The 20,052-nt window shown below is 41.5% G+C and overlaps 1 protein-coding gene and 1 long non-coding RNA gene across 3 annotated transcripts in view; one reads left to right on the top strand and one right to left on the bottom strand.

The window, feature by feature from the left end:
* Positions 1-2,662: 2,662 nt before the first annotated feature.
* Positions 2,663-12,033, bottom strand: LOC137776103 (uncharacterized). Its single transcript, XR_011076174.1, has 4 exons — positions 11,870-12,033; positions 8,466-8,588; positions 5,526-5,635; positions 2,663-5,224 (listed from the first exon to the last, which is right to left on the bottom strand). It is a non-coding gene; the product is annotated as an uncharacterized lncRNA (long non-coding RNA).
* Positions 12,034-12,246: 213 nt separating this feature from the next.
* Positions 12,247-20,052, top strand: part of CYB5A (cytochrome b5 type A) — a 28,800-nt gene continuing 20,994 nt past the window's right edge. Inside the window, exon 1 of one of the 2 annotated variants that reach the window (XM_068562222.1) lies at positions 12,247-12,510. In XM_068562222.1, the coding sequence (XP_068418323.1) occupies positions 12,382-12,510 (129 nt within the window). In that variant the 5' untranslated portion in view covers positions 12,247-12,381. The remainder of the gene's footprint in view (positions 12,511-20,052) is intronic. The other variant, XM_068562224.1, reaches the window with a different exon arrangement.

The following is a 20,052-nucleotide window of genomic DNA, read 5'->3' as shown; positions in this document are numbered from 1 at the left end:
GGCGCCCTGCAGCGTGGCGTGGAGCGGAAGCCCGGCGCAAGGGCTAGTTCCTAGGTATTTGTTAAGCGCCTGCTGTGTGCCCGGAGCTTTTCTAGGAGTCACTAATGGAGCATTGAACTAAGAGCATTCCCTGTCCTCCTGGAGCTTACATTTTTCTTGAGGGTTGGGGGATAGATTAATACGATAAGTGTGCAAAATGTCGGTCTGGAAGATGGTGATAGGTGCGCTGGGACAGGGAGACGGAGTGCCGGGAGAGGCCCTTTCGGAGGTCGCGAGGCCTCATGGAGAAGGTGACATGTAGGACAGAAAGGAGATGGGAGTGGGCGGCCACACGGAGGTCGGGGGAGGACGTTGTAAGGGAGGGAATCGCGAGTACAAGCAGAACGCCTGAGGCAGGCGGGAGGGTGACCAGCTGGCTGCAGTGGAGCCGGAAGGAGAGGTAGGGACGCAAGGCCGGGAGGTTAAAGCGGGTCATACAGTGTTAGGCTTGATAAGCCATGTGTTTTGTAACGGGCGCACCCAGGCGCTGTGCTGAGAATGGCCTGAAGGGAACAGAGGGACAGAAAGGAGAGCAGCTAGGAGGCAATGGCAGTGGTCCAGGAGAGGGAAGATGCGGCTGGGATCAGGGCAGAGGCAGTGGAGGTGATGAGATGGGATTGCACTGTGAAGATCCTTTGAAGTTAGATCTAATAGGCTGTGGATATGGATTGATGTGGAGTCTGAGAGTTAAGCATAGCTGCAGGGTCTTTGTACTGACTTGGGAGGATGGGGTTGCCATTAACTTAAGGGGAAGACTGGGAGGAGAAGGTTTGTGGATGAAAATAAGAGGAGGTCAGTTTTGGGACACGTTAACTTTGAGAAGTGAAGAGGAGGAGTTCTGGGGAGAGATCTGTATGTAATAGATGGTATTTAAAATCATGAGACCAGAACAGATCTGGAAGAGAGTGAAAGGGTAGAAAGAAAGAAGTCCTCACACTGAATCCTGGGAGACTCCTGTATAAGTTCAGGGAGATGAGGAGGAGGAAGCTCATGGGTGGAATGTCAGGAGATTTTTATCAAGTAAGAGAAGATTTGCCACTTTTCAACCTCACATCTTACCAGGTTCGAGAAGTTATACTATGAAAGAATGAGGTTTTGCATTGTGTTTAATGTTTGATCTATTAGAGTAATTTACTTATTTTATTTGAAAAATGAGTTTTGGCAAAGAGGAATGCTTTTAGATATCCTAACTTGGTAACGAAGTGCTCAATACTTACATATTGTTTGGTTACTTATAACCCCAACTGGGAGATTGTAGTAAAGGTTGGTGAGTAAAATCAGCCTCCTATGACAAACAGTTTACATCAAACATCCAAGTACTAAATAGTCCAGTTCTCTTCACATAAAAGGTGAAATGTATGGCTTTTATTTGGATCTTGACTTAAATAAACTATAAAAACTATTTATGAAACAGTTAGAAATTTGCATACTCTATATTTAATTGTACTAAGGAATTATTTTCTAGATGGCAAAATAACATCTAAAGATAATACTTATAAGATCCTTATTTCACAGACGTATAGAAGTATTTATGGATGAAATGACATATCTGGGATTTGCTTTAGAATGATCCCATGGGAGATGAGGGTGGTGACAAAGAGGTAACAGAATTGGCCATGTTTTGATAATTGTTGAAAATGAGTGAAGGTTCCTATTATCTGTGCTTTTATGTATCTTACTATCTTCTCCACTTTTGTGGTGTGTTTGAACTTTTCTATAATAAAAAGCTTTTAAAAAACTTTTGTTTTTCAAAAGTAAAATAAAGTGAAGAGACAGGCCACAAGTTGGGAGAAGATATTTTCATAAAAGTAACCCACAAGTGATTAGTTTCCAGATTATATAAAGAACTCTCACAAATCAATTAGAGTAAGACAGTCAGTCATAGAAAAAAGCACTAAGGTCATGAACAGTTATTTTGCAGAAGGAAGAAAAAGGATGGCTTATAAGCCTATGAAAAGATACTCAACCTCATTAATTATTAAATCTAAATAAGACCACAACGAAATACCATAGTATTGGCAAAATTCTAAGGGTTAGTAAGGATGCAGAATAAGATCTCCATACACTGTTGGAATGTAGGAATGTAAATTTGAAAATAATGTGATGTAATCTTCTGAAGTTGAATATTAACATACCCTTAGACTTAGAAATTCCTTATATACACTTCCCCTGAAGAGACTCTTACATATGTGCACCAAGAAATATGTTTGTAGCAGCATTGTTTGTTGAATAAAATAAGTAAATGCAAAAAACAAACAAAATCCCAAATGTTCAGGGACAAGGGAACAGATAGATAAATTGAATTATATTTACAAAATTGGATATTATACAGCAAAGAAAAAAATAATGAACTACTTTTATATGCAACAATATGGATAAAACTTTCAAAATTAAAACGTGAACATATCATAAGTACAGCAGGTCCTCTACATACGAACAAGTTCTGTTCCAAGAGCACGTTTGTAAGTCCAATTTGTTTGTAAGTCCAACAAAGTTAGCCTAGGTACCCGACTAACACAATCGGCTATATAGTACTGTACTGTAACAGGTTTATAATACTTTTCACACAAATAATACATAAAAAACAAACACAAAAAATAAAGAAAACATTTAAAATCTTACAGTACAGTACCTTGAAAAGTACAGTAGTATAGTACAACAGCTGGCATACAGGGGCTGGCATCGAGTGAACAGAAGAAGTTACTGACTGGAGGAGGGAGAGGAGGTGGGAGATGGTAGAGCTGAAGGATCGTCAGCAATAGGAGACGGAGGGCAAGCTGCAGTTTCACTCAGGCCTGACATTAATGGCACAGGTTCTGGTTCCTTGCTGGATTTAATTCTGTCTACCCTCTTGGAAAATGATCCAGTGATGTCTGGGTAGTAGCTCTTTTTTTCTCGTCATAGATGACAGTAATACTGGATTGCATTCTGAATGGCTGTTGCAACCTTCGTGTACCATTCTACGTTTGGGTCCTGTGCCTCAAAAACTAACATTGCCTCCTCAAATAAAGAAAATCCCCTTGCCATTTCCTGCGTCGTGAATCTCTTCGGTTCTTCAGTTACTTCTTCTTCCTCTTGTCTCTCTTCGTCCTTTCTCTGAGCCTCCAATTCCATCGGGTCTTCATTAGTAAGCTCCTTGTGTTGCACAGCAGCAGTACCGTACAGTAAAGTACAAAAAAGCACAACCACTTGTAGAGGATGCACACACGTGACAATGTATGCCAGACACGTGAACTAACTTACGTGACTGGACACGTGAATGCACGTTCGCATCTTTGAAAGTTCGCAACTTGAAGGTTTGTATGTAGGGGACTTACTGTAGACACTTAGACGGTTTTTCGAATTTTTTTCGAAAATGACCACCCTTATATACCTACCACCCAGATCTAAAGATAGAACATTACCTGTATCCAGGAAGTACTCCTCATGCCCTCTCCCAGCCACTTGCGCACTTCATCTAAGGTAACTACTGTCCCAGCTGCTAACACCATACATGCTTGCTTTGAAAACTTAATGGAATCATACAACACAAACTCTCTTGTGTATAGCTTCTTTTGTAAATATTATATTCATGAGATTCATCCATATTGTTGAGGGCAGCAGTATTTTATTCATTTTCATTGCTCGATAGGATTCCATTGTGTGTATATATTTATCCTTCCTGAGGTTGAAGGACAATTTGAGTGCTTCCAGTTTAGAATTATTATGAAGAATGCTGCGAAGACCATTCTTGTTCTTTTGTTTTGTATTTCCTTCTATTCAATATGGATGAATTTTTAAAACATAATTTTGAATGGAGAAGAAAGTTCCAGAAGACTACATACAGTATAATCCTATTTTTATAAAACTCAATAGTTCTCCAGGAAAGCTGAGTAAATTGTTTGTTGATATATCTATATGTGCAAAACATTTTTTTAATAGGCAAGGACATCATGAACACAATTCAGGATAATAATGATTTTGGGGAGGCAGAAGAATGGGATATGGGAGGAGCCCACTGTCCCCAAGTCAAGTGAAGGGTTCATTGGTGTTCATTTATAGTACTATGCTTCAAAATATATACGCACATCCATTTATATGTATAAAACATTACATCATAATTTTTAATTAACAAAAAACCACAGAATGTTATAGGGCCAGCAAGAATTTTCATCCAGGGAAAAACTTTCCTCACAGGATACATTTTGATGACAAGCTTGTGGGCAAGATTATTCAATTTTCCAAGTATATGAGTTACTTAAGTTTCCCTTTATCTCACTCACAGGCATTCAAGATGGGAAAGAATGCTCTTAAGGATTCCACCCACTAGTTACCTGTATGTATCTTTTATAAAGATTAAGATTCTTGCATTGTGTTAAATCATGTTTAAACTGTTAGGACATGCAAAGATTAGCCCATACTTTGTGGGTAGCCAAGTACCACATGAAAATGAAGGTCATTTCTCAGAAGAACTACCTGGGGAAGAGTCAGATCTTTAGACGGGAAAGTGGAACTAAGATGACAAGACCTAGATGGGCGTTACGGCTGGGTTCAGCACGAACCTTGGCCTGGAATTCGAAGAACTGGGATGTCTAAGATTGTACTTATGGGTAGACTATAATCATCTGCCCTCAGACATACAGAGGGAGACTGGGACTTGGAAGGGTCCCTAAAAAGGGTCCTCACTGGGTGTGCACTTCACAGTCATTTGAGATTTGACAATCAGACAGACTTTTTGAATTGGCATCACTGCTTCATTTTTTATTTTTTTAATAAATTTATTTATGTATTATATTTATTTATTTATGGCTGTGTTGGGTCTTCGTTGTTGCGTGCAGGCTTTCTTTAGTTGCGTCGAGCAGGGGTTACTCTTCGTTGCGGTGTGCAGGCTTCTCATTGCGGCACTTCTCTTGTTGCGGAGCATGGGCTCTAGGCGTGCGGGCTTCAGTAGTTGTGGCTCGCGGGCTCTAGAGCGCAGGCTCAGTAGTTGTGGTGCACGGGCTTAGTTGCTCCCCGGCATGTGGGATCTTCCCGGACCAGGGCTCGAACCTGTGTCCCCTGCATTGGCAGGTGGATTCTTAACCACTGTGCCACCAGGGAAGCCCTGCTTCATTTATTAAAGGTGAATGAACTATGTCAGGCTCTCATAGTGGAAAATTCTTTTAGGTTATCCTTTAGCAAAGTTCATTTGAATATTCTGGCTCTGCTGTAAGAAAGCAAAGAAAGGGCTCTTTATCCACACTTATGCCAGAGTGTCAAAGAGAGTAGCGTAGTGGTAGGCAGTGGGGAGTGGTATCAGTAATCAGTGAGAGAATCAGGGAAAGAAGGATATGGAGGGATGCAGTTGCATACCTAGAAAGAAGAAACTTTTACTTCCTTCTAGCGTCAGCCTTAGAGGTCCTAGATGGTATTTTTATTTAGGTAGGTAGCTGTGTTTCTGATATGGGGCTCCCAGCTTTCGAGAACTCCACTGCCCTCTCCATCATTCATGTTACTTGTACACTTACGTGGCTGCATTGAACACCTTGGACTGGTGTTAGGTCCACACACTCATTCATTTTAAACTATTTTCATGCTGCTGCTGCTGCATTTAGCTTCTTTTCCCCAGTTTCCTAGACTGAGAAAGAAAAACAGTTTTACTTTTTGTAGTGTTACCGAGCCAGGTTTGTTTGTCTGACATGCAAGCCAAACGCTGAGACCCTGAGGTTTGCAGCAGAGAAAGGGTTTATTCTTTAGGCCACCAAGTGAGGAGATGGGAGAACAAATCTCAAATCCACTTCCCCAAAGGCAAGGAACTTGGGATATTTATGGAATAAAGCTGGGGTGTCAGGAGCACGGGGAGTGTGAGGAAAAGTAATTAGAGACAAGAAAAAGGTGAGATAATCATCGTTGTGCAACTAAGCTACAGGCGTCTTCTTTGGACACATGCTCAGAAAATGGTGGCATTAGCATGTTCTGAGGGAGGAGTTTTTGGCCTTCTGACATGAGACATTTTCGCCATCTTAAGCAGTCTTAACTGTCTGGAGCTTGAACTGGACATAGCTGACTCCAAGTTCCTAATAAACAACTTGGGCAAACATCTCTTATTATTTGGGCTGACACTTGGAGTACATGCAAGTTTTTGTAAAAACAATTAAAGCAAGCTTGATCAGTGACGGCAAGTTACAGGTGTAATGGATCTAACTGATGATTACCAGGACCACCCCCACCCCGTTTCAGTAGGTGTCCTGGGAAAAGTTAAAAACTTGGCTAATACTCTTGCTAGTGTCAGATAAATGAATCCACATTTCTCAGTATGATTATAGTGTAATTATGATTTTTCCAAGTACTCACATGCCATCTCCTATATCACATTTATACTATTATTCATTCAAAAACATTTTTGGAGCACGTGCTGAGTGCCAGGCACTGTGCTAGGCTCTGAAGATACAGATGTGACTAACCATTCCTGTCCTTTAGGGACTCTTGGTCCAGTGAGAAAGACAGACATGTTGACCGATGATGTAGTGAGTGCATGATAGCCATGATTGGGGAATAAAGGAGCAGAGAGGGCGCTACTTGGAGGGGAAGGGTGTGGTCAGCACATGCTTCCTCCACAGTTGACTCCTAAGCTGAGTCAAAAAGGATCCTGAAAAAAAAAAAAAGGATCCTGAGTCCTTGGCCAGGATAAAGGAAGTAGGAGAAAGGAGGTAAGGAGAGTAAGAGGTAAGAGGTAAACTTAAGGTAAGAGGCAAAGGACAGGGCTTGAGCAAGGGTATGGAAATGAGGAAAGAATGCAGTGTGTTGGAGATCTAAAAATAGCTCACTGTTGCTAGGCTATAAGGCTTGAGGGGGAAATGACAAAGGATGAAGCTAGAGAGAGAGACAGATTTTGAATGATCTTGGATGTTCTGGTAAGGAATTTGAACTTTAGTTATTGGGAAACACTGGAATGTCTTAGGCAAATAGTGATATTATCAGATTTTAATTTTGGATCCATTACTCATGGAAGATGGGTCTGAGGAATTCAAGACTAGAGGCAAAAGAGCCTGTTAGGAAGTTATTGTAAGCAGATAGGCAGGTAATCATGAAAGGCAAATCTGGGGCAGTGGTAGTAGGGATAAAGAGGAGAGACTGACCTGACTGATTCCCAAGCTTCTGACTTGGGTGACCTGATGATGATAACACTATCAGCTGTATTTCATAGAACTGTCTAGAACCCTGAAGCCTTTACAGAGTTAAATAGGATATCTGGAACTTTCCTTATCTATACCATTTTACTCTTGTTCTGTTTACTTGTGCTGGAGACAAAAAGATTTTTAAAAAGAAGTTTAATATTGCAACCATGTACAATCAAACATCTAATCTTTTTATTTACCTGCTCCTACTTAAAGATGGACATACAAGGAAAATGTGACTAAGACGTATTTACAATAAAATGTCCTACATATAATTAACTTTTCTTTGTCTGAAGTTACTGAGGAAAGTTGTCCTACCTCAGCAATGAACTTAAGACCTTTGTATTGCCTTTGTGATCAGATATCTATTGTTTTCTGCTCATTTCTGCCTTTGCTATTCAATTGATTAGAGATTATCAACTGACATTCTGGTGTGTTATAAATATGCATGGATTAAGAAAAATTCAAGACATAAACGCTTTATTTAAAATGAATGAAAATTTTAAAAATTTAGGAAATTTTGGATATTATTGCTAATAGATGGGGAATTGTTTGGAAATCAACTAAATAGGGTACACATACTAGAGATACAGATACTTTTAGAAGGGAAAGGTTAACCTATGCTAACATATTTAAAAGACATGGATTTGATACCAATTGTCCATGTAGATAATTTGATTTGGAGTCCATCTTTTTAGAGTGCCCATTTGTTAAGGGGGAACCTGCTCTCTATGGTTATGGCAAATATAATGATTTGTCAATGGGAAGGAAAGAGCTGATGAAGTGTTTCTTGTGCATTAGTGGCAGAAAGAATTAGAAAAGGAATAAAAAGTGTAATAATGTTTGCTTATTTGTGCTTTATGTTAGAAGACTGAGTGCTTTCTACAGTATATTTTACCTGAGGAACTTTAGGAGTAGAGTTGGTTTTCTAAATGTTTATTAAAATTTCTTTGCTGGAGGGGAGGTCAGGAAGAGTTTATAAATTCTTATGTTCCTTAAATTTCTCAGGTTTGTTTGTTTCTAAATTTGCCTAAATTTACTTCACCTTGGAGCACCTTCCACGTAGGATGTTTCCTTATACCTGTGTTTTAGAATAAGGAAGTCTTGATTGATAATAGCACTTGCGAAAATCTATTGATTGCTTTCTATGTGCCAGACCCTGTGCTAAGCATTTTATAAGCAGTGGCTTAGATGAGTTAACTGATTAAGTCATAGTCATGCATTTGATAAGTTACTAATCCAGGGATAGGACCAGGTCACTGGCACCAAAGTTTTGTTTTAACCACTTACGGAGTTATTTGGAACTGGGACTGAAATCTGAAACAGTCTTGACGTCGGATTATAGAGGTAGCCATGCACTCAAGAGACTCATTGCTCTGCCAGAGTCACGGGGAGGTTCAGCAGACCAGGGAACTGTTAGGAAAATAGTATACATAATCTGGTTTACTATTTTTTTTTAAATATTTATTTATTTGGCTGCGTTGGCCCTTAGTTGCGGCACGCGGGATCTTCATTGAGGCATGCAGGATCTTTTGTTGTGGCACTAGGGCTTCTCTCTAGTTGTGGCATGTGGGTTTTTCTCTCCCTAGTTGTGGCGCAAGGGCTTAGTTGCCCTGTGGCATGTGGGATCTTAGTTCCCTGACCAGGCATTGAACGTGCATCCCCTGCATTGGAAGGCAGATTCTTTACCACTGGACCACCAGGGAAGTCCCTGGTTTACTATTTTTAAAGCGTTTAAGAAAGTTATAACACTAAATGCATGCATTTGGAAAGAGGAAAAGTCTCAATTCAATAATCTAAACTCTTACCCCAAGAGACTAGGGAGAAAAAAAAAAGAAACCCAAAGCAAGCAGAAAGAAGGACTCAATAAAGAGCAGAAATCAGTGACATTTAAAAAAAAAAAAGGAAAAACAATAGAGAAAATCAGAGACAGAAAGCTAGCTCTTTGAAAAAATCAATAAAACTGACAAACCTCTGGCAAGGCTGACAACAATAACAACAAGAAGAGTGGTCAAATTACTACTACCAGGAATTAAACAGAGGATATCACTGCAGACGTTGCAGACATCAAAAGATAATAAGGGACAACTATGAACAACTCTATACACAGATTTGACAATTCAGATGAAGTGGACCAATTCCTCGAAAAGTACAGACTACCACAACTCAGCCAGTATGAAACAGATCTGAATAGTCTTATAACTGTTATGGAAATTAAACTCATAGTTTAAAACTTCCTCAAAAATACATCTGCCAGCCCATATGATTTCACTGGAGAATTCTACCAAGCTTTTAAAGAAGAGTAACACCAATTCTACACATACTTTTCCAGAAAAACAGAGGAAAAGGGAATTCTTCACAACTCATTCTATGAAGCCAGTATTACTCTGATAGCCAAGCCAGACAAATACAATGCATAAAATGAAAACTACACACCAATATCTCTCATAAATATAGACAGAAAATCTCTTAACAAAATATAATTCAGCAATACATAAAAAGAATTACATATCTTTTCATTAGGTGGTGTTGGGAAAGCTGGACAGCCGCATGTAAAGCAATGCAGTTAGAATACTCCCTCACACCATACACAAAAATGAACTCAAAATGGCTTAAAGACTTGAATATAAACCATGACATCATAAAACTCCTAGAAGGGAACATAGGCAAAACATTCTCTGACATAAATCGTAGCAATGTTTTCTTAGGTTAGTCTCCCAAGGCAACAGAAATAAAAGCAAAAATAAACAAATGGGACCTAATCAAACTTATAAACTTTTGCATAGCAAAGGAAACCATAAACAAAATGAAAAGACAACCCACAGGATGGGAGAAAATATTCGCAAACAATGTGACCAGCAAGGGATTAATTTCCAAAGTATACAAACAGCTCATACAACTCAATAACAAAAGAGCAAACAACCCAATCAAAAAATGGGCAGAAGACCTAAATAGATATTTCTTCAACATAGAGATGGATAATAAGCACATGAAAAGATGCTTAACATTTCTAATTATTAGAGAAATGCAAATCAAAACTACAATGAGCTATCACCTCACACAGGTCAGAAACAATACAAATAAGTCTACAAATAATAAATGCTGGAGAGGGTGTGGAGAAAATGGAACCCTCCTACACCATGGGAATGTAAATTGATGCAGCCACTATGGAGAACAGTATGGAGGTTCCTTAAAAAAACTAGAGTTACCATATGATCTTGCAGTCCTGCTGGGCATATATCCAGAGAAAACTCTAATTCAAAAAGAGACATACACCCCAATCAATATTCATAGCAGCACTACTTACAATAGCCAAGACATGGAAGCAACCTAAATGTCCATTGACAGATGAATGAATAAAGAAGTCGTATATGTGTGTGTATATATATATATATATATATATATATGCACACACATATATGTACAATGGAATACTACTCAACTGTAAAATAGAATGAAATTATGACACAGCAATATGGATGGACCTAGAGATTAACAACTAAATGAAGTCAGAGAAAAATAAATATCATATGATATCTATACATGGACTCTAAAATATGATACAAATGAACATATTTACAAAACAGAAGCAGACTCACAGACATAGAAAACAAATTTATGGTTACCAAAGGGGAAAGGGGGTGGGATAAATTAGGAGTTTGGGATTAGCAGATACAAACTATTATATATAAAATAGATAAACAACAAGGTCCTACTGTATAACACAGGGAACTATATTCAATATCTTGTAATACACTATAACGGAAAAGAATATGAAAAAACATATATGTATGTATAACTGAATCACTTTGCTGTACATCAGAAACTAACACAACATTGTATATTAACTATACTTCAATTTTTTTTAAAAGCAAATAAAAAAAAGAATTATACATCGTAAGCAAGTGGGGTTTATTTCAGAGATGCAAAGCTAGTGCAGTATTTGAAAATCAGTGTATTCCATCATATGAAAAGGTTAAAGACTATTTGGAATGTTTGGGAAAATGTCTTTTCCATGGCCTTGCATTCCTATGGAAGAGGTAAGCAGGGGTACAGGAAGCTAACATTCATCAGCAGCTAGTGTGGAAGAACTGTGCTTAGTTTCTGGGAGGATGACCTACATGTGTAACCTGTTGTGTAGTTCTTTTTGGAATTAAATACCATTGCCGAAAAAGACCTTAATAAATATCAGACGACTTTTTAATATGCTGGAATTCTCTCCCCCGCCTTTTTAAAATAGAACATTTGTAAATCTTCCTATGGGTGCCCGGCTGGGGAGGTAACTGTTCCAGACTATATTCCAAGAGCAATCAGTTATTTAGGATTTACCTTAAACAATATACTGTTGAGAATAGACAGGAGGCACTAATACAAGTACTCGCCTAGTCAGGGTCAATAGCGAATAACTTCAGAGCGACATACGTCCTACGCACATTAGGACGTTTTTGCTTTTATAGAACAATTTCCCTGTGTTTGTTTATCCTGTGAGAATGGGGCAGTTCTGGGGATGGGTCGGGCAATTACAGAGCACTGTTCTGGGCAGCACACTTGTTTTGTCGAGGCTAAATGAGGTAACTGCGTCTTTTAACGTCCACGAGGCTCGTTTACATCTCCTCTCACACTAACAGTCCACCCCGACACTCGCAGCGGAACGACTTTGTTACAAATTAACGCCCGGCTCTGCGTGATCTGACCTGATTGGGAAATCGCGGCGATTTTGATGTGGGGTCGCTGCCCTGCACAAGATGGACTCTGCGCCCGCCCCGTCGGACCCTCCCTCTCCGGCCACCTCGCCAAGTCCGCCAGGAACACCCACACCCGCGGGCGCAGGTCCTGGCGCTGGATCTCCGCGGCACCACCTTCTGCGCAGACGCAAAAGGAGCCCCGTCCTCCGCGTGGTCCCACAGCTGTGATTGTGAAGGGCACCTTCTGCAGCCAATCAACACTCGCGCACTGGGCGCGGCCCGTTGGAGTTGGTGGAGTGTCGGTCGAGGGCGGGACCCTTGAGTGACACGAATTTTGGCCAATCATCGGAGGCCTTGCTTCGGCCTTTCCCCCTCCCCCGCCCCACCCCAGTGCCTGCCTCCCTGCCCAGGCGCTGAGCAGGGCCCTGGGGAATGTCCCGGGGCGAGTTCGCGGAGACGCCCGCTGATCTCCGCCCGGCTCCGCTGCTCCTTTTAGGGCCTGAGGCTCGACGCGTTCCGAAATGGCAGAGGAGTCCGACAAAGCCGTTAAGTACTATACCCTGGAAGAGATCCAGAAGCACAACGACAGCAAGAGCACCTGGCTGATCCTGCATTACAAGGTGTACGATTTGACCAAATTTTTGGAGGAGGTGAGTTGGTGGAGGCAGGATGCCGACCGGAGTTTGGGGGTTCCCTGTCGAGACCTGTCGTTCGCAGCGTGGTGGGATTGACCTGCCCGGCTCTATGTGCGCGCCTGAGTGCGTTCACCAGTGCGTGCGCACCCGGCTTTGCACACCTGGGAGCGGCTCCCCGCGTCTGCATACTTGTGTGTGCACCCCCTGAGTCTGTACACCTGGGAGCGGACCCCAAGTTTGTACACCTGAGGCTGCGTGCCCGCGTGTTCACACCTGGAGGTGCATAAGTCAGTGCCGCGTCGAGGTGAACCAGTTTAGCAGCCCTTGAAGGGCAGAAACTGTCTCCCGAGACCCTGCGCGGGCATGTGGGAGAGCACCACTTCGCACTTCGTGGGAAACAAAATCTCATCTGGAGCTGTCTTCCTACGAGAGAGCGCAACTACGGAAGGATTTTTGAAGATCCTTTTTATCCTTGAGTGTGCATAGACCAGGTCTTCATCTAGGACAGGGGTCGTCCCACTTATTATTCCTGGAGTGGATTCCTAATTGGAGCCGGTTGGAGACCACCCACCTTGAGAGCTGTGGGACCCCACAAGAGGGGACCTTGAGTTCGGAGGTCCAGGTGTGGTCTGCGCCGGCTCTCCCCCTGGCATCCACAAGCCCACCCCACCATCCACGCCCACCCACCCGCTGTTCACCTAGAAGGCGCCCAGTGATATTTAAGGTATCCAGTGACGACTTCGGTGAGGTACAGTACTGGACTCCTGCGAGTGAGCATGGGGGTATGTGTGTGGCTTTGATGAGAAGCAAGGGAGAGGGACAGAGAAGTGAAAAATGCCAGTGCGACTTCATCGTTAAGCAGCTTTGGGAATTGTAAAGTAACTTTGCTTAACTTTGAGGAAAACATTCTTTTGATAAGATTCTTTGCGTTGATTATAATTTTTGCAATAAATTCTAAGGAGTTTTTCTTTGCTGCCTCTGGCTGTGTTTTATCACTGTGGGGGAGTTTCAGTCATAAATCTTACACTTACTCTCCTTCATTTCCCCAGACAATAGACAGGAATGCTTAGTAATGGGAATTTTCTACATAGTTTGTGAGGAAAATGAAGATAGAGGCCTGGTCTGAGCTGGATCACAATTTATATCAAAGGACATTGGTTTTGTAGAGAATGTTTTAAAAAAATTTTTTTTAAAGGTTGAAGTTGATGGTTATTAGTAAGATATATTACTGTTAAATTGTCCTCAGGTGATGTGCCAGAAGATAAAATAGAGTCCTGATCTGGTTAAGAGTGGTTTATAGTAGGGAGTCAGATCTGATCTGTCCTGTTCCTTCTGCTGAGCTACAGAGCTTATTTGCTGTTAGAGATTCTTGAACTAATAATCCTGCATTATAACATCAGGTCTAATTGATACCAGATGTCTGCTTAAAACTGTTCCTTCCCCCTTCCCATGGTATATGTAATTGTAGAATTTTAAGATCCATTGTGTGCTTTCTTTATTTGTGTCTATAAAAAAGAAGAGCATTTATAAAGTAATAGGATATTTTATGTTATGAAGCTTTGCCACTTTTTTCCTTCTTTTCTGTGGGGTTCTATTCATTGTGTTGTACAGGGGGCCTCCATGGTCTCCCCCCATCCAGATGCCAGTATCACCCCCTCCCCTCGTTGTGACAACCAAAAATGTCTCCAACTATTGCCAGATGTCCCCTTGGGGACAACAAAGTCACTGCTAGTCAAGAATCACTGCCCTAAGATATATTTTGCATAACTTTTATGGGTACATTTGTCAGGAGATAAGGAAGAGAAGATTATTAAGCTTTACTATAAACCATTTACATTTCATTCTTATGAGGCAGAAAAGGAATTGCACAAGGTTTTCTAAGCGAAACGGGAAGAGATGCAAACCAGCTGCTCAGTGGGTGAATTAGCTGACAGCAAATTCCTTTATTTTTCACTCAGTTTTCAATACTCTTTCTTTAAAAGTAGCTTGGGGAGAACATCTCTCCAGAAAAATGCGATGAGTCGAGTTTATCACTAATATTTGATAACTAATAACTTATAGCAAGATAACTCAAAACTACTGTTTATAGTGAGATACATAAAAACAAGTTTACAGCAGTTCCTATAAACTAAACTTTTCTTAATTGCTTCTTGGTAGAAACTCCGCAGAATAGCCTATCTGGACTTGAGTTTGGGACACCACTGCTCTCTGGTACTCACTCACGCCCTTCCTTTTGATCAGTGATCCTGTATCTGCTGAGTTCTTATAGTGGAGACTGTGGAACTGGAGAGGAAGAGATATCAGTTCTATTCTCAGAAGTTTCCGTTTGAGGAAGCCGGAATAACACAGAAAACAATGCAATGGGCAGGGATTATTATACACAAAGCTGTGCTGTATCAGCCAGAGTCTAGTTCAGCGGTGGGGAGCGGACCCGGAGTGGCCGTGTGAGGCGTCAGGCATCGACTCTGGTGAGTAGGGCCTAACATCAGCGGTGACAGACCGGCTCCCAGAGCTGGTCTGGATTAAGGTAGAACAGGACAGTGGCTGACATTGTGAAATGGGACCGATCAGAAGGATGAAGGTGTGCAGCGAGGAGGAGGCTCACGCAACCTGTTCTAGCTGGTCATCGGCGGTGCCAGCCTCCCCAGAACATCTGATTCTACTTTTAGGGGACATATGTTCTATTTACTGTTTTCACTATCTGTTTTCACTTTTTGTGACCATCTCTGATTAATGCAGTGTCCTAGGCTTTGGCTTCCTGCCCCAGCTTAGCCATCCTAGGATTCCCTGCCAGTGGCTTCCTGCATCTTCAACACACATCTCCTTCAGAGACCTGCAGGGCGCTCTGCCAGAATTTTCACTTCTTCCTAGATTCCTCCTGTTCCATTACTTTATTAGGGCAGTGCTATTTATCTCATCCCTTCTTTTGAAACAGAGAAAGGAGCCCAGAAGATCTGTTTCTCCTCCCTTGCCCTGCCCCCTTTCTTCCATCATTTAAAAGCTCCAGAAATTCATGAAGCTTTTGCGTGGTAACTAAAGAATATTCTACTTTCCCTAACTTACCCAAATATGAAAGAAGTTTTTTGTTTGTTTTTTGTTTTTTGCCTTCCTACCTCTAAATAGTGAACTTTCATTATAGGCTACATCTCCGTATATATCATAGATGTATATGCATGTGTGTATTCATGTTGAGACAGTATATACTGTGATGGGTGGAAGGGGGTCCTAGTCTGTGCCTACGCTCTCTATGCCTCATATGCCTTATTTAACGTAAAATGGGAGGATGACAATAGTGCCAACTTGGAGGGGTTACGATAAGAAACAAAATAATGCTGGTTAAACATATAACACAATGGCAGGTGTATGGTTTTCACAGTAAATGCAGACTCCCATACCTGTACAGGTCAGCGTGTGGTGTGCCTTTCTTTCTGTAGCATCATGTGCAGCTGAGTGCTAACATGAGATTTTAGGTGAAGGTGTGAAACAGGAGAGCATTATAAAAATTGTACCCTCTGCTCAAGAACACAAGTGAAGTTTCTAAGTTGTTCAGTGAGCTCCACCTCCTGAAATAATAGCCTTATAAAGCTGTTTTGTTTTCCAGAGAAGGGTAGATACCTGAGCGGGAAGATTGGCTCCTTATTGCTGGCAATCTCAATAGCAGCAGGTGTTCAGTTACTATCTGATACTGATCTATGAGATTATGAGCCTTGTTGCCTACGTATTTTTTGAATATTTATTTATTTTTGGCTGCGTTGGGTCTTTGTTGCTGCGCGCGGGCTTTCTCTAGTTGCGGTGAGCGGGGGCTACTCTTTGTTGCGGTGCGCGGGCTTCTCATTGCAGTGGCTTCTCTTGTTGCGAAGCACGGGCTGTAGGCGCGCGGGCTTCAGTAGTTGTGGCATGTGGGCTCAGTAGTTGTGGCTCATGGGCTCTAGAGTGCAGACTCACTAATTGTGGTGCACGGGCTTAGTTGCCCTGTGGCATGTGGGATCTTCCCGGACCAGGGATCGAACCTGTTTCCCCTGCATTGGTAGGCAGATTCTTAACCACTGTGCCACCAGGGAAGTCCCTGCCTACGTATTTTGAAGTAGGTGGGTTTTGTTTTTCAATTCTGAGTTATAGTTTTTGAACTTATGTTTGTGAATTTGAGTCTTGTCATTTCTGGTTATATTATTAGCAAGGTTAATGATTGTAGAACTTTGAATGAAAATGCAGCCATTTGGGGCCAGGGAGAAAAATGGTTTGCTTTTCCCTTTCTGTGATTTGGGCAGTAGCATTTATTCAGGTTTTATGAGTGCTGTGGAATATGAGAAGAAAATATCACATAATTGATGGCAGTAATATTAACTTGCTTTCAGTTTAAGTCTTTACGTGTTTAATTTGTGAAATAGACACCTTCCTGAAAAATATTATAAAGAATAATATTTTGTGTCAAGTTGTCCTCCTCCTTTACATGATCAAAATGGAAACTTGTTTCTGTAGAACTTTTGCTGGTGATCTTGGGATTCTGATGCTCTGTATCTGCATCTTAGATGTTCTTTAACAGCATTCTGCCTTACAAAGCTGTTGGCTTCTGACTCACTTTTGCCTTTTGAGTCTTAGGCAGTATTCTCTATAGCAGGTTTTGTTTTAGGGACTTACTTTTTGTTGTTTTCCTTGAACATGGCTGCCTGCTTTGCAGAGACGAGTGGTTCCAAGCCTGGGGGACCTCAGTACCCTGGGGGGCCAGGAAGAGAGTGTGGGTGCTTGAAACTCAGTGTCCTTAATTTTGAAAAACACAGAGGACCCTACATCTTTACTGTTGGTAGGACTGTCATATTTAGTGCTAAAATCCCAAATGCCTTTGCTTTTTTCAAGGAAGTTTGATAATATCCTGAATCTTATACTACTAAAAAGCTGCAGTTGCAAATATGTCTTTGATGAGTGTGAAATGGAAAAGTTATTATTATTTAACATACATAGTTTGGTAAATAAAACTCAGCAAATATGAAATCCATAGGAGGAAAATATAAAGGGATCCTTGGTGGTAAAGGTGGTTCAGGCATCTTGCGTAAATAGGCATCAGAGCCTCATCTCACAATGGTGAATGTGAGAATTTATATGTTGAAGAAATCCAGGAGCTGTGAGCACATTTAAAGCTGTGACACTGGATGAGATGGCCGAGGGAAAGTGGAAAACACTAACTCTGTGACTAGGGCAGGGGACCTAAGATAACTAGTACAGCTTTAAAAGAAAACAGACATCCAGTTGGTACACAGCTGCTGTTATTTGCTTTGAGATTCCCCCCCACCCCCATATCCAGGGTTCTCCATAGGAACCGGGGAGAAAGCAGAGGGGAGTTGTGAAAGAATAAAAAGAAAACCTTTGGAAGGTCAAAGGGCTAAAATGTGCTTTTCTTTCCATCTGCTGTCGTTTTACTGTGTTGCCTTCTAGAAGGTGGAGAAAACAGCCATTCCAGTTGCCCATGGGGAGTTTTTAAGTAGAGAAAGTTCTGGAGGAGTCTTCAAGGATGCCATTTGTTCCTAACACAGATGACATCTGGATGATTTTAAGAATCTGTATTATTTCATTCAAGAAAGAGATTGTTGGGCATGCGTGCAGAGGTTAAATGTTGTTTTCTAAAGGCCTCTTAAATAACTGGCCTGGAAGGGCTTGTTCTGAGTGGAAATCTGATGAGGTTACTGCTCTGAGAAAATCCTTCTGCGGATTTAGCTAATCCCCTGCCCTCCCCTTCCCACCCCCTCGCTGATTTCCGTCCTGCCCTCTGAGCTGTGGGTTGTACCGTGTTTCCTTGTCCGCCAACGTCCCTGTCTCACTTACACGTGGTTCCTGGGGGCCTCGGGAAGGGTCTCTCCCTCCTTCCTTCACACTGTCATCCGTCTGCACCTTCCTTTCTTGTGGCTCTAGTTGTTAGACTATCTTCCTCTTCAGAGCTCCTGTCCTGACATAGTCTTCAGGATTTCAGTGGTTCCATCACATTGGTTGTTGATTTATGAGTTTTCAGTTCAGGTAATGTATGTTGTTATTATGTTAAAGAATGTAATTTCTAGAAGAACATAAAAAACTTCATTTTGTAGAAACAGACTGTCATTTCTCTGCTTAGTCCCTTTCCATGGCTTCCCAATGCATTTAGAATAAAATGCCATCTCTCTCCTGGTGTAATAAACTCTGCGTGATCTGGCCCCTTCCTTCCTCTCCCACCTCAGCTGGTAACACTGTCACCTTGCCCTCCACGCCTTTCTGTGTCCCTAACAAGTCGGGCTCGTTTCTGCCTTAAGACCTTTGTGCAGTTTCCCTTCTGCCTGGTGTGCCCTCCTTTCACCACCCTCTTCAGGTCACCGCCCAATGTCTTTTACCAGAAAGGGGGATGTTCTGTCTCATCCTGCAGTGTCGGAGGCCCCGGGGCCCAGTGTTTTCCACTTTCCTTCAGCCGTCTCATCCAGTGTCACGACTTTAAATGTGCTGACAGCTCCTGGATTTCTATCTCCAGGTCACAAAGATGTCTCTCCTACACTCAGGATTCTTGTATCCGCAACTCACTTCGCATCTCCACTCAGATCTCTAACATGCCTCTCAGACCCAACGTGTTAAAGACTGAACTGACCTTCCCTCACACATCTTGCTGTCACCTTCCCTATCTCAGTGGTGACACTTCCACCCATTTGCTCAGGTCGAAAACCCTGGGGTCATGTCTGATCCTTCTCTCTCTCTCACTCCCACACTGAATCCCCCAGAACATTCTGTGGGCTCAACTTTTATAAAGGAGTCAGAATCCGACTAATCTTTCCCCCTCTACGCCGTCTCCCTGCTCTGAGCACCATCACCTCCAGCCTGGTGGCCCTCACCCCTGACTGTGTACTTTTGGTAGTAGAGTGCTATTTTAAGATGTCAGATTCTATCACTTTCCTATTTAAACCCTTCAGTGGCTAATGACACCACCCAATTTAAGACTTTGGATATAGCTGCAGTAATCCAGAAAGCGTGGTCCTGGCAAAGAGACATATACGTAGATCAATGGAACAGAGTAGGGAAACCAGAAATAGACCCATGCAAATACTTCTGACTTTTGACAGAGATGCAAAAGCAATTTGATGGAGGAAGGACAGCCTTTTCAACAAATGGTTCTGGAACAATTGGACAACAGTAGTCAAAAATATAAATCTTGACCCAAACCTCACACTTTATATAAAAATTAACCCCAAGTAGATCATAGATCTAAATATAAAATTTTAAAATTTTGAAGAGACTTAGGATTAGGCAGAGTTCTTAGACACAACAGCAAAAGCATGATCCATATAAGAAAAAGTGGATAAATTGGACTTCATAAAAATTAAAAATGCTGTTCTTTAAAAGATCCTGTTAATAGAATGAAATGACAGGGCCAATGACTAGGAGAAAACTTTTTCTCATATCTGACAAAGGACTTATATCCAGAATATATAAAGAATTTTCTAATCTCAACAATAAGGAAACAAATAATCCAAATAGAAAATGGGAAAAAGACTTGAATAGACATTTCCTCCAAGAAGATATATGAATGGCAAATGAATACATGAAAAG

The sequence above is a fragment of the Eschrichtius robustus genome, chromosome 14 (assembly GCF_028021215.1).
Source record: "Eschrichtius robustus isolate mEscRob2 chromosome 14, mEscRob2.pri, whole genome shotgun sequence".
NCBI lineage: Eukaryota > Metazoa > Chordata > Mammalia > Artiodactyla > Eschrichtiidae > Eschrichtius > Eschrichtius robustus.
Note: the sequence above shows the minus strand (reverse complement) of the source record. Positions and strands in the feature narration are given on the sequence as shown.